At 47.1% G+C, this 14,258-nt stretch overlaps 1 protein-coding gene across 1 annotated transcript; it reads right to left on the reverse strand.

Annotated features, from left to right (window-relative positions):
- Positions 1 to 674: 674 nt before the first annotated feature.
- On the reverse strand, positions 675 to 14,258 carry LOC108937333 (envoplakin-like). The gene is made up of 22 exons (XM_018757184.2): positions 14,099 to 14,258; positions 12,543 to 12,642; positions 12,205 to 12,359; positions 11,670 to 11,793; positions 11,435 to 11,566; positions 11,144 to 11,185; positions 10,698 to 10,859; positions 10,399 to 10,506; positions 10,020 to 10,115; positions 9,754 to 9,846; positions 9,294 to 9,440; positions 8,767 to 8,921; positions 8,477 to 8,574; positions 7,953 to 8,125; positions 7,328 to 7,506; positions 6,887 to 7,025; positions 6,480 to 6,673; positions 5,710 to 5,860; positions 5,393 to 5,476; positions 4,982 to 5,089; positions 4,637 to 4,729; positions 675 to 4,507 (listed from the first exon to the last, which is right to left on the reverse strand). The coding sequence occupies exons 1-22, from the start codon at positions 14,149 to 14,151 to the stop codon at positions 1,094 to 1,096; spliced, it is 6,000 nt and encodes a 1,999-aa protein (XP_018612700.1). The 5' UTR covers positions 14,152 to 14,258; the 3' UTR covers positions 675 to 1,093.

Here is a 14,258-nt window from a genome sequence, read left to right on the forward strand (position 1 = left end):
TTTCCACGTGAAGCGGATGCGCGAGAGAAACTCAAATAAAACAACATGTCGTTAATGATGAATTAAAATACTCAATTAACCAAATTCGCACTAATAGGAAGCCAGTCAGAAAAGGCACAAAGGCTGACGTGAATGCATTATTGAACATGAAGAAGGGGGCACAGCAGCGTAGTTAGCATTTTTAATTTAGCTCCCTCCCACACACACATAAAGTGACTGTCGGTATCAGGATCTCCCACCTGCAGTCCTAAGAGTCTCGGAAAGTTCTTCTTCATCTTCCCGTCTAGCATTATGGGCCATACTTTATATTTTTAACTTCTCAAATAAAGCGAGAGAAGAGCGTTTCTTTCTACCTCAGTACTGCGTCTCCTCCCAACATCCGTTCGGCACCCCAGTGACGTAACCTACGAGGTTACTTTTTACACTGCTGCTTTGTTTGTTCTTTCAAAGACGAACAGGGAGCAGCTGCTACTACCTGGGTGTTTTGACACTTGACGTCGGAAACACACACACACTCCATATGCAAGCGTTGTTTTACGCGCTAAGTAGCAGCTTGGGCGCCACGGTGACAGTTTTCTCACATTATACTGCCATCTGGCGGAGCCCCCCGGTACTGACATAGGCCCAACCGGAAGGAGCGTTGTAATGGAGCGAAAAGGAATATCCGGTATTCGCGACACATTTAGTATAAAACGGGTGCGTTTAATGCAGAAATTCTCAGAAACAGAAGAAATGTTACTGTTATTTCAGAAAGCACAGTGCTTAGAAAGGTTTTAATATCAGGATTAGCAAAGCAACCTACTTTAATAACATGGTGTATTCATCATGTACTCACACAATACAACAGTCTTCATTCGAGAGCAAAATATATTTCATGTGAAGGAGATACATGACAGCAGTGGAGAACCCCAATGTAGATAATTACGTAAACAGATTTATAGTCAAGGTCAATATCAATATTTAAAGGAGCAAATTAAAAGGTACACATTTCCCAAAGCTATTGCAGTTTAAAATGTTAACTTACGAGTTTTAAGTGTATTGCTTTCTTTCACTTATATATGTAATATTAGCTACTCTTTCACAGTGAACAAAATCAGAAGTAGCCATAAGATGAGGAACGGGACCTGGAGGAGTATGAGGGAGCAGCATCGGTTTCAGTGCAAGCCACAGGAAGCATGAGAAGCTCTGTAGATGGTTCCTTCTTGCAACGAACCATGGCTTCCTTGTAGCTGATCTTCTTCTTCGTGATGGGGTCAACCAGATCCTTAGCGGACTTGGATTCGTCCTTAAGAGCTTCAGCTGTTGCGCTGTCAATCATGCCAATCTTCAAGGCATCCTCAACACTCATCCGGCCTGCCCTGTTGGGATCCACCAGCCCACCAGTGAGGACCTGGGCCTCCATGAAGCGAAAGGCAATGTCCCTTGGCATCAGTCCTTTCTGCACAGCATCCCCCAATGACAAGCGGTTCTTGCTTGAGGAGTCCTCTATGCCAGTAAAGGCCTTCTGGGCATTGAGCAGCTGTTTAAGTAGAGCCCGATCGATCAAACCATTCATCGCTGCCTTGTGCACGGAATATCTGATGTTGTTGGTGATGTCCACAATGCCTCCGGTGGCTGCCTGAGCTTCCAGAAGCTTGAGGGCCGTGTCCGGGTCGATGAGGTTACGTGTTAATGCGCTGCGCACTGACATGCGGTTGTTTGTGGTGGTGTCAATCACGCCGGAGATGGGGAAGCACTCCTCCTGCCCAGAAACAGTGGCACTAGATGACAAGGATGTGCTGCTGGATGACACTGAAGTTTTGGGTTCAGCCTGTAAAGGAATTTTGGTCTTGGTCTCACCAGCAATCATGAGGGCAAATTCTGCAATAGGAATTTTGCCATCTCTGTAGCGTTGTATGTCACGATTAGATACTCGGCCTGCCTTTAGGGCACTTCTGAAAGAATACTGCTTGCCACTCTTGCGGTCCTGCAACACAGTCCTCTCACCTTGCGGGTCCGTGGAGGTGACTTCCTCCCAGCTACACTCCAGCTCCTGCAGATGGATATAATGGTTCCGATCAATTAGGCCTTCCAGGTAAGCATCATATGGTGACATATCTTTCCCTGTTTCAGGATCCAGGATGGTGATCCTGGTTGACCGGTTGGTCTCCCTAACTTCTGAGGTGGCCTCCTTCAGGCTGTTTTGCAGCTCAATGATGTAGTTCTCCCTCTTGTGGATCTTGTTCTTTTCCTCCAAGATGTCATTCTCCAAGTGCTGCACCTCTGCTTCCATCATAATGCTCTTGCGCTTGTTCTGTTGGTTCTGCTCACTGAGCAGCTGGGACTGCTGATGGAAAGTTATGGTGATCTCCTGTTTCCTCAACTCCAGCTTCCTCAGCTCATTCAAGAGGCTCTCACTTTCCTTCTGCAGGGGTTCATGACTTTGCACCAGACTGGCCTTCTCCCGAGAAGTGCCTTTTTTTGAGTTCTGCAACCGTGTCAGCTTGGAATTCAGGAGCTGGATATCATCCTCCAGGTCACGTCTCTCATTCTTTTTGTTGGAGACCTGTTCTCTGAGTCGGGCCCTCTCCGCTTCAACTGCCTCATCCCTCTCAACGCGAATCACCTCCTTGTAGACTGTCTTTTCAGTAGTCTTCTCTCGTTCAAGAATCTCCAGCTTTACCTTGAGGTTTTGGATTTCTTTCTCCAGCCGCAATACATGATTGCTCTCTCTGTCCATTTCACCGTGCAGGTTATCAATCATTTTCTCCATCTCAGGACTTCGCTCCACCTTCATGACCTCCTCAACGACAACTTTCTCTGTAATGGGTGTGGGGGTGCTTTCTAGTTCAGTAATTCGAGCTCTGATTTGTCTTAGCTCCATTTCCACCTTAATCTTCTTTTGTCGTTCTTCTGTCTGTCCCAAAGATGTCTCTTTTTCCTTGACCACGGCTCTCAGCTTCTCAACCTCCAATTCTAGCTTTCGTCGGGACTTGACCTCTTCATCTATACTCCTGCTGAGCTTGTCATGCTCAAGAATCTGTGTGGGATCTCTCTGGAGGCGCACCACTTCTTTCACCACCACTCGTTCCTCTGGTTTCTGGTTCTCCAGCTGAAGGTACATGTGCTGCAGGTCAAATACAGTTTCTTCAATGGCACGGCGTCGCTGGGTTTCTTCACGCACTTCCTTCCTCAAGCGCTCAGCCTCTTTCTCCAAAAGAGGGTCGTTCTCATACCTGATAACCTCTTTGGTGACAACCTTTGTCTCCACCTTGGAGTTCTTGGCCTTCCATTCATCCCTCTCTTTTCGAAGGGATGTCAGACATTCCAAAGTGCTGTCAAAAGTGCTCTGCAGAGAAGACAATTGGTCATTTAGCCTTTGCATCTCTTTCATGATCTCGGGGCTTCTTTCCTCTTTCACTACCTCCCGAGTCAACTCCTTCAGCTCCACTTTTGGCTTCTGAGAACGAAGGGCCTCCAGCTCCATCATCAGCATTTTTATCTCCTGTTCCACACTGATACGTTGCTTGCTGGATTCCTGCAATTCTTTCTTCATGCGTAAAAGCTGCACTTCTGTCTCTGGATCAATCCTGTAGATCTCGTTGATTGTCTCTTTGACTTCAATTTTGGGTTTAAAATTCTGTACCTGGGCATAGCTGAGCTGTAGTTTGGCAATTTCTTCTATCAAGGCATTATTTAATGCCTTCTCTTCCTCTGAGAGGGTGCTCAGCCTCTTAGACTCATTTATCAGTTCAGGATCCCGTTCTACGCTCTTCACCTCTTTAGTGATAATCCGGGGCATCACTGTAGGGATTATCCTCTCCAATGTATTTATCTCCCGCCTAGTACTGAAAATTTCATCATTGAGATACTTGCACCGTTCAGTTTCTTTAGCAATATCAGCCTGAAAACTGGCAATGGCTCGCTGCATCTCTGGGTCTCTTTCCAGTTGAACCACTTCTTTTTTCACAACTTTCTCTTTGATTGGTGGCCTCTTCTGTTCCAAAATGGAGATCTCGGTCTTCATATTTATGGTCTCACTTGCTTTTATCCTAATCTCCTCTTTCAGCTTCTGCAGCTCCTCCCTCATCTTGGAGGCCGTGATGTCCAGTTTTGGATCTCTCTCAATCTCTGTAACAACCTTTGTAACCAGTTTAGGGGTTACATTCTTCACCTCATTTTCTAGGACTACAATCTTTTTGTTGATGACCTCAACCTCAGCCTTGGTGCTAGACTGTTTGAGGGCTTCATCATGAATCTTGCTCCTCATGAGCTCTAAGCTGCTCTCCAGTTTGGGGTCACGGTAGTATTGCAGGACCTCCTTCTCCTCTACCCGTTCCACGCCTCGTCGGCTCTTCAGTGATATCATTCTCCTCTGGAAGGAATCCAACTCATCCTCAGTTCGGGTGCGTCTGGTAGTCTCAGCAGCCAGTTCTTGTTTGAGGCCATCTACCTCATCCATCCCTCTCTGTTGGCTCTGCAACTGAAGGTGTTGCTGAACTACCACCTGGGTGGCTCTATCCTCAGTCTGTATGAAGGGAATAAGAGAGAAAATAGAGTGCACAAGACTCATCGCATCCACACACGCATAAATCCTACACAAAAAGGCTTTGTTATCATTGTTCCACTGCATTCACATGGAGTACATCTCAGCTACCTGAGCGACAAGGTTCTTGGCATATCCCATCTGGCTGAGAAGCTGCTCATTCTCTGCCGACACCTCAGAGAATCGCTTGTGCAGAGCTCGTTCCTGCGACACAGGGTTCCACAGTCAGGACCCGTCAACACACCGCAGCTCTCGCTTCTTACAAAACGTCAAACTTACAATGTCGATAAAGTTCATATATCTATGGTATTATTGTTGCTGACTTTTGGTCAACTAGATAGAGACCCAGTAAAGTGGAGCAATAACAAGAAAATCAACATAAAAAACATATACACCAGGCCAGAATTTTATAAAGAAAAAAGCAGTAAAGACAAAAAGCCTTAAATCTAGTTGTACCCGTTCTTGTACGGACTGCAGCATACTGGAGGCATGCTGTTTCTTGGGGCTGATATTTCCACCCTCATCCACGATGCTGCGGTACTTGTCACAGTTAGCATCATATTCCTGCCAAAATTAGCAATTTAAGTTTCTGCATTTCTGCTTACATGTTATTTATGTCATTCGCACCTTAATAATATGAGGGAATTGTAGAAAAAAAAATCACGATACATTTCAATCAGCAGAATATCAGAACCGAGGACCACGTTCAGATTTCTTTGTTTGGTTGTAAAAATGTTTGTAACATTTTGTTAACATTTCTAGATACTATGGAATAAATGCCCGCGACCCCGTATGGGACAAGCGGTTCTGAAAATGTGTGTGTGTGTGTATGGGATAAATGTCCACAAACAAAAAACTGGGTCTTACACTGAGAATACTTTGCAGATCGAAGGACAGGCTGGTCACCCGCTTCAAGTCTTCTCTCTTCTTTCTTATGTCTTCTATCACCCTCTGCATCAACACATTCAATTCAGTAAAACATATATTAAATATCTGACTAACTGAGAATCACCAAACAAAAAACACACTTAAGTAGCTCTTTTGCCTGAAACAATGATTCTAGATAAAACTTTTGCTGGTAGAAATAATATTTACCTAACATGCGAGTGGGTACAGTGGAAAAACAGAATTATATGTATCGAGCATGGTCTGTTTTTCACTGTTTTTCTGTAAAAACTCTTTACCTTCTGAGAGTTCATCTTGGTGTTGACCTGGGACAGACTGTCACTGGGGCTGATCTCGTTATTGGGCAGATTGTTCAGGAACAAGTTCAATGACTGGATGGCGCTCTCAAATGTCTGGTGCTTCTTGGCTGCTTCTTTCATGACAGCATCTCTGACCCAGAAACAGAATTGTGAGCATAGTAATGTATAATAATATACAGAGTACTGTGCAGAAGTCTTAGGCACTTAGATGTGTCACAAAAATACTTGTTTTAGACAGTTATTTAATGTCTTCTGCATTAGTATCAATGGGAAAGAGCATATTTTAGATTTCCAAGCATTCCTTTTGCGAAAAGTTACAGCATTACAGTAAAGGTTTTGTAAATCATTAAAGAAAGAAAGTACACGCATACACACACACTGTTTGAGACCACTTATCCCAACTGGGGTCGCGGTGAACCGGAGTCTAACCTAGCAACACAGGGCACAAGGCTGGACGGGGGAGGGGACACACCCAGGATGGGATGCCAGTCCATCGCAAGGCACCCCAAGCGGGACTTGAACCCCAGACCCGCCAGAGAGCGGGATCCGGCCAAACCCGTCACACCAAGTGGTTGTTGACGATGGGTGGTTACTAAGCTTTGTAGGAAGTTTATTAATTAAGAGCATTATTTTTGGAAGCATTCTCACTTTACAGCTTTTTTCCCCAAGTGCTTAAGACTTTTGCACAGCACTGTAAAAATAAGCTAAAACGCGTTAAATAGATAATGAACGTTCAAGCTGGGTCTGACCTGGTCTGCAGCTGGAACTCGATGTTGTCATAGCGTTTTTGAAGGCGACGGACCTCCGCCTCCTGCCTGCAGAGGTCGGGGCAGTACTCCTGGTATCCTGCTTGCAGGGAACTGCACACCTGCTTTACTGGCTCCAAGTCACGGCTCAGCTGCTGCACCTCGCGCTGCTTGCCGTTCAGATCCCTGTGCATGTCCTAAATGTGACCGGCACAAGGGAGAGGGGATAAGTTTCCAGTGATGAAAGGAATACAAGACACACAGTGAAAATGACAGCAAGCAGTTAAGGAACATTACTTGCTGCCATGAGGCTGCAGGCTCACATCCCAGGAATGCTGATGCTGTGTCACTTAAATTACTGTGAGAAAAATATCCTACTGCATTTGTGGGTGGACACATGCGTACGGTACCTGTAACTTCAGAATCTGAGTCTGGATGGCACTGGGTGCGTCTGGGACTGGTGCTTGTTTGGACAGCTGATCCTCCAACCCAGTGACAAAGACATCCACTTTCTCCATCTGGTTGCCCAGGTACACTGAAGCATTAGCCCTGAGGTGCGGTGAGAGAAAGTGGCATAGGAGTTGAGGAATTGTAATTGTACATCTGACGTCCAGGAACAGCCACCTCACGGAAGAGGCTTTGAGAGGAAAAACACCAGGCTTCGTACGATAGTCGGGAAACAGCTCTAAGTACAGAAATGACTTTAGATAATGGTGTCCGTTAACCAGAACTCGAGCTAAATGAGGAAATACATGACCGTCATGACTGGTTAATCGCTATACCGGCTTCGTGCTCGGTCGTGCTAACAAACAGGCACCTCGGAGGGTGGAGCGGAAGGTAAGCGGACTCACTTTTTGGTGTACAGATCAGCGAGGGTGGCGATGTCACTCTGCTTGTTCTTGATGGAGTTCAGTTTTAAGCGCAGCGAGTTGATGGCTGGGTCTCCAGGCTTCGCAGATGACAGGAGATCAGTCTCTCTTTGGACTGCTGCTATCTCCTGGTCCAGATTCCTAATGACCAGGTCTGCATTCTATGGGCGCAACACACCAGGTAATACAGCGGTTCACTATCACACTGCTGCCACATTCGGTATAAGTCTAGTCGTCCAAAGATCTGACCAGATGGTTTGGTCAGCACATCTAGGTTGGAAGTGGTTGTTACAAGAGGAAGAGAACCGTGTTCTTGTTTGGACTGAACTAAACCAAACTGTCCTAGTAAATATATTTTTATATAAATATCTATAAAGTAAACCATCCATACAGAACTGCTAGGAACAGATTCATTATGCAGTAAAAATACAACATGGGGAGACACTTGGTAGATGTACTGACCAAAACCTTTTAATGCAGATTGAAGCCTGAGAAATTAAAGGATACTGTTTGTAAGAAAGTTTTTGGCAGTTAACATGTGCATAAAATGTTTTGTGTGCTTTTATTCATTAAGCTGTACAATAACGGCAATAATATTCTCTCTTACCACTTGCTTCTCGAGCCGTTCAATCAGGTCACACACTGGGTCTTTGCGGTCCAGGGGGGCCCTGAGTCGGCTCAGGATGTCCCGCTTGACCTGCGTCAGGTCACTGTCCACCCTGTCAAGCTTGCTGGCCAGCCCCCCAGCTTTGGAGTCATCGAAGGTGGTGGACACGAGGACTGCGGACCACCAATGTGTGGGAGAGGAGCATTAAACTGAAACAGTGTTCACCTCAGGTTGCCCAACTCAGCAAGAAGAGAGCACAGCAGAAACAGGAGGTTCCGTGGTATTGTACCTTTGAGCTAAGAACTTGCTTCGGTACAACTAATCCAGTTCTATAACTGAGCCAAATATTTAAAAATAATGTGACAAGCTACAGAACTATAAGGGAAGGCCAGTAAGGCCTAAAGATGTCATTATACTCTTACAATCAATTTTGACATGTATCCCCCAGTTAAGCAAGTTGAACTGGGCACTGAGCCCAGTGGAAGTTGTGCCAAGGTCATAATCATGGTGCCAAAGCTCCCTACCTGACCGTTGTGTCTGTGTGACCTCCACGGTACCGCTCTTCTGCGAGGACTGTGCAGCTTCCCTCCTCTTCCTCAGGTCTGCAATCTCCTTCTCCAGCCTGGTTGGAAAGCACAAATGTGGTCTAGGACACGCTCACTACTCATCTGCAGAGTCAGAAGCCAAAGGGGTATGGTGTGCAGTCATGTGGAGGACGGTAACCTTAAGCGCTCGGCTTCACGCTGGAGGAAGAGCAGCAAGTACTGATCAAGTGGGACCAGGATCTGAGGTAGTTGGTCTTTGGTTCACTCACCTGCCTACTTTGTCTATAGTCTGAGGGTCTGGAGGGGGTATGAGTAGGCACGCCCCTGGCACGGTCATGGTCGCTCCACTGATGGTTTGGACACTCCAGCTTTCTGGGTCTGAATTGGACCGCAGTGTGAACCTTTCCCCTTGGGTGATGGAGACCTGAAAGACCACAACCCTAGTGAACTCCCCCACAATGTTGAACGCCAACTGTCAACCAACCTTTGGACACTGAGCACGCCTGGGCGCGGGTCTGAGTATTGGAATGTCGACTAAAGGGCATACTTTTTATTGCTACCTCGGTATCTCCAACTTATCCATAGTGAAGTAAGGTCCACACCCTCCCAATAAAACGAGTCACAGGTAAGCCTGAGCTACACCCCCTCAGCTGTCTGATGAAGCCCTGGGAAAGGCACTACTCTTGCGTCCTCGAGAAACATAGCTATGTTGTAGCATCTTCAACTGCTTGTCTGTGATGAATGTGCAGGGGCCCATAGGGGGGGGTCTGTGGAGTGGGGAGGAGTGGCTCCTTGCCTTTGCGTCTTTCCAGTCGCTCAGGGCCTCTACGGCAGTGGGCTCGCCTGGGACGCAGCGACGCAGGTGGAGTGGGGGGATGCTTTTACTGCGCATCTTCAGGTCTGCTAGGAGCTGCTCGGTCTGCTGCAAGAGCGCCTCATCCGCCTGGCGAGGGGGTCAGGGGCAAGCCGGTGAGCGGCAAGGACTGCACTACATCAGAGCTTCGAGAGAATGGGACCGGAAAAGACACGGACAGAGTCCCGCACAGCATACTGCCCACACAGCCATTGAGCTTATGACCCTGAAGACCGCGTGTCATTTCCCCATGAAATCTAACAGAAAGCCTTGTGAAAAAAACATCTAATAGTCTAATACAATCTAATAAAATCCAACTGATCAAGCGATTCAAATTCATATCAAATTTGATTCATATTCTCACTCTGTTTTGATGCGGGGATGTTAACCTCGAATTACACACCTCTGCGTTGGTCTGGCTGCCAAGTGTCGCCAGGTCCAGGCTGGAGCGCAGCCTCCTCAGCGAGTCGGACAGGGTTTCCACATCGGCCTGGAACTGAACATAGCACATGGACGGCAGCGTGAAGCACTCGGCTGGACCGATCGCAGTCCAGCAAACTGCTTCGAGAACTTCAAGAACTATGCGATCGCAATAAAAATAAAGCAATAACAACAAGCAGCTGGTCCATTTCTTAAGGTAGCCTGGAAGGCTCAGGCCTCGGTCATTACCTTCTTGCAGCTCCTCAGATTGTTGAGATGTTTGTCTCGACAGGCGCACAGAAAGGAGAATCTCTGCCATTCGTCACGCACGGCATCTCTGTGAGTCTGAAACATTTCAGCTGAGTTCAGCTGATTTCTGTACTATGCTCTTCCCAAGCGTAAAAAGCACAAAGAAAAAATACGGAACCGTCGAGCGAGACGAGGAGAAGTCCTCAAAAAATCAGAACGGAGTTCAAAAGTCATGAGTGTGACCTGCTGTTTCATTTTAATTGGGCGACGCGATGAGCATCAGGAATATTGCGTTTTAGTCATCGTGCAGTTAAAATGAGGATGTGAAGCATTAAAATGAGGATCTGCATTAAGAAGGTGCTCTGGTGCTCTCGCTGACCTTCACAATGGCGCTAGCAGGGTGTCCTGAGCGAACGAGGCGATCGGCGTCATCCTGGAGCTTGCGGGCCTCGCGCTCGTGGGACCGGAGGCTGCTCTCCTTAAAATTCTAATTAAAGCAAAGGCAAAAGTCATTAGGTGATGCTGCATGTTTTCCTGGGCTTTTCAAGAACGTTCAAGAGCTTTTATCTTAACGTCTTTGCGACGAGCTGTTCGTCCTGAACGAACTCGTCGGTCGCAGCATCCTCGGCACTCCTTCCAGCTCACGCTCTCCCTCTTCGCCCCCCTCCGTCTCCTCACCTCGTCTAGCTGGCACACGTCCAGCAGGCTCGCACTGCGGTCGCTCCAGTCCTGCTGCAGCACCTTGTCCTGCTGCTTGCGCAGGTAGGCCACCTCTTTGGTGCAGCCCAGCAGGTAGTCATACAGGCTGCTCAGGTGGAGCCCCCTCTGCCGGGAGCTCTCCTGGAGCGAGGAGGGAGGCTGTTAGTGTGTCAACACTGGAGTGTGTTGGGGGTGATTCAAAGGCAGAGCTCAGACCCTCGAGGGGCACGGGAATGAGGGGAAAAGACACAGGGCTGTTGCCTTGATGTTCAGTAATTGGAGGTAAGATCATTATTGGCTGAACACCCACTAATGAGGTCCAGCAGTCCGGATCCAAACGTTCAGCAATATTTACTTTTTCCGACTTCACGCACATGTTCTGACTGTTCACATGAAGCATCGGCACCTTTAGCAAAGTAACTCACCAACAGGTTCTTGTACTGCTTATTAATGGTATCAGACTCCTCCTGAAAAGCCAGAAGCACAGTTATAGCGGCGTGCGTGTGCATGTCACACCTCTTGCAGTGAAAGTTAAAGTAATGCCTCCTTGTAAAGAAATGGAATATCAAATGTTCTCAAAGGCAAAAAAAAGTATTTCCTAGCAAGATTATAATTCTCTGTTAAAACATCATCGATCTGAGGATAAGTGACAGATGACACCTGAGTGGAGGCGGAAATAAGTTCAGATGAATGGCAGACACTCAGCTTTGACGTACAGGGGTGCTCGTCGCTTGACTGTCCAGCACGGGCCCGTATGCCTCGATCTCCTTCTGTAGGATGTTGTGGGAGGCAATCTGCTTCTCTATATCGGGCACGCTTGGTCCGTACTCCCCCGTGTCCACCTGCATCTGTGAGAGAACGAAAGGATGAGGTCAACATCAAGCATCGGTGGCACAGGAGCCCAAGAGAAGTGCGATATGAGCAGAACTTGGAAGAGGAGCACTGGTTCACCTGTTTCTGCTTGAGCATTACTGGCCAGTTCGCTTTTGTGGACACCTTCGTCCCCTTTAGTTGCTTATACACCTCACTGTGAATATCGCAGTCTTTCTGCCAGCGGTCTTGAAGGTTGTGGATGCTGAAGATGCAAGGATGCACAAGGGTTGAACAATGGACATGTGGTGTGACCTGTCATTAGAGAGCAAATCCATGACCTCAACAACCAGCCTGTACAACTTTCCTACTGGAGACTCATTGCTGATTCTGTGCTGTAGGGACAGACCGAACTCTTGAAATGACAGTGGAAACGGATTTGCGTTGACCTTCAGAATGACGTGATCTTCTTGCATTTTACTCTTAAGTTTCCTGGGGACATGGGTTTGCACTTGATCCCCACTAGCTTCCTCAAGAAAGATAAAGTGCCTTGCCGACCATTCGACGTTCTCCCAAAGGCAAATCCATCGGCTTTTTCAAAACACGTGCGACACACAACTCCCCAGCCACTGCACCCAAGATACGGCCAGCAACCGGGTTGGGTTACTCCACTCACTCATGCTCAATCTCATTAGCCTGTGGATGTTTCATGCTTTTGGCCTTTTCCAGGTCCTGGAAGAGTCCATCAAGCAGCCTTTCTGCATCAGCCAGAAGGGCCTTGGTCGTTCGCTGGGACTGGAAGCTCAGGCCTTTTGTTGCATTATCTGAGTCCTGAGAACAAGGGTGCAGAGATTAGGACAAGAGCCAAAATACCTCAAGTGCAGAATCTTGACCACAAACACTTGTGTAGCTTACAGCCAAACTTTTCTATTTCTTCGCAAAGCTAGATACTACAGTGTGAGCTGAAGTGAAGTTTGCTTGTATTGCACTCATTGTGTTGAGTAGCCTTCTCACCAAAGCCATCTTCTCCTCAGCGTCCAAGATGTCTTTCTCCATCAGGTCTGCATTGCGTTGCATGCGAGCGATCAGCACTGACAGGTCGTTGGCTTCAGCCCTAGGAGGAAAATCAGGCACGGGCTGAAATGACTAACTACAATGTACCGGTTGCACAAAGATGGCCATCAATTCACAGCCAGTACTCTGAGCATGAAGAATGAGGTTATTGAACAAAAATGATAGGCATTCAAATAAGCCACTTCTGTCTTCCATCATATTTCTGAAGGAAAATAATTATATATCTACCCTTACCTGGAATGGCCAGCCTCTTTGACCCCTTTGGTAAAAATAATTACATTCATATGGGTGAAGAAAGTAGTGATTCTTGGAACTACTCTGGCTCCTTATTCTCATTCCAGACTCCACCTCAACACATGCATTTAAAATGCTAAATGAACATTATTGCGCTTCAATGCGGAATATTATTCATGCTTTTCAGTCTGTGCCACTTTCTTAAGCAGAGTGTATTCAATTTTGTCACTCTGGCCAAGCGCTATACGTTGATCCAAGCCAGAATGTCTGTTAAGTGAAGTAAACGTAAAACATGAATGTAACGCAGGCAAATATCCACTTTCCTGCCAAAATGGCGTCAAGTCAATAATTATGACATTATCGCTCCTCCACTTGATCCGAAAAGGTTCAGATATTCACAGAAACGTGCCACTGTGTTTCGCACGCCTTCCAAGGTAGAATTTAATTTGCATATATTTCTTGGTGCACAGTGCTTTTTTTTTGGCAGCGACAACGATCGAAAGCCAACACAGCCTTGTTTCAACATTCATCTACTCATTATGGTTTTAATCATTGCTGTGTCAACGTGTTTAGCGCAATTAACCGCAGTCTGTTTTGCTGAGCAGAAAAAAACATGCACCGAAATTCTTATCTCACTTTCCCCCGACTTCTGATTGGTCTAACATAGATTAATGGTTTTCGAAGACGTGTTGGTTCAACACATTGTATCACCACACCTAGTGTGTGTCTGAGAGTTGCCTTTGAGCAACTCTGGTCAGGTCACCTGATCAGAGGTGCTGAGATGTCAAATCTCATTTGCTGTACATACACACACACGTATACACACATATTCTCATCTCATTGTCATCTCATTCTCATCCCTTGAGCTGTCTTCCTGACCACGCCAAGCGTAAACAGACCCATGGCAGGGTGGCTGACAACATGGGCACGCGCAATGGGATGGCGCTCTGGATGGGACGACCGCCACCCTCTTGTGAGAGGGCAGACCCAAGCAGCTTGCCGTGGCTGTTGGGTGCAGCGGTTGAGGAAATGAGCTTGTGTCAAGAATGTTGTTGGGTCATCTTTAGCGTAGCCATATCTGCTGTTGTATGGCACTCAACTCAAGCTCCTCCACTAAATGCTGGTATGTGACAGGTAGGCTGAGAAACACATGGGGCTTCAAGGCAGCCCTCCATCAATAAACAGCTGGCAATTGCAACACTGGGACAGTCAAAAAGAGAAAGCAGAGAGCTCTGAGATGGAGAGCAAGGAGTCCAACTCACCTGGTAATCCGGCTGGGGTCATTCACCGTGTAGCTGTCCTTCTTCTTCAACATCTTGGGTTGCTGTGTCCCTCTCTCCCTGGCTCTCTTCAGCTCTGTCCACACGTCTCTCCCCCTTTCACCGGAGATGTGACACTCCTTTGAGGCTCTTGCGAGCTGCG

The sequence above is a fragment of the Scleropages formosus genome, chromosome 8 (genome assembly GCF_900964775.1).
Source record: "Scleropages formosus chromosome 8, fSclFor1.1, whole genome shotgun sequence".
Classification (NCBI taxonomy): domain Eukaryota; kingdom Metazoa; phylum Chordata; class Actinopteri; order Osteoglossiformes; family Osteoglossidae; genus Scleropages; species Scleropages formosus.

Coding starts and splice junctions, on each gene's coding strand:
- LOC108937333 (XM_018757184.2), bottom strand. CDS start 14,151: ATGTTGAAGAAGAAGGACAGCTACACGGTGAATGACCCCAGCCGGATT. Junction 9,847..10,019: donor ATCTGAGGAGCTGCAAGAAG/GTAATGACCGAG, acceptor TGCTATGTTCAG/TTCCAGGCCGATGTGGAAAC. Junction 4,730..4,981: donor TGCAGTCCGTACAAGAACGG/GTACAACTAGAT, acceptor CCTGTGTCGCAG/GAACGAGCTCTGCACAAGCG.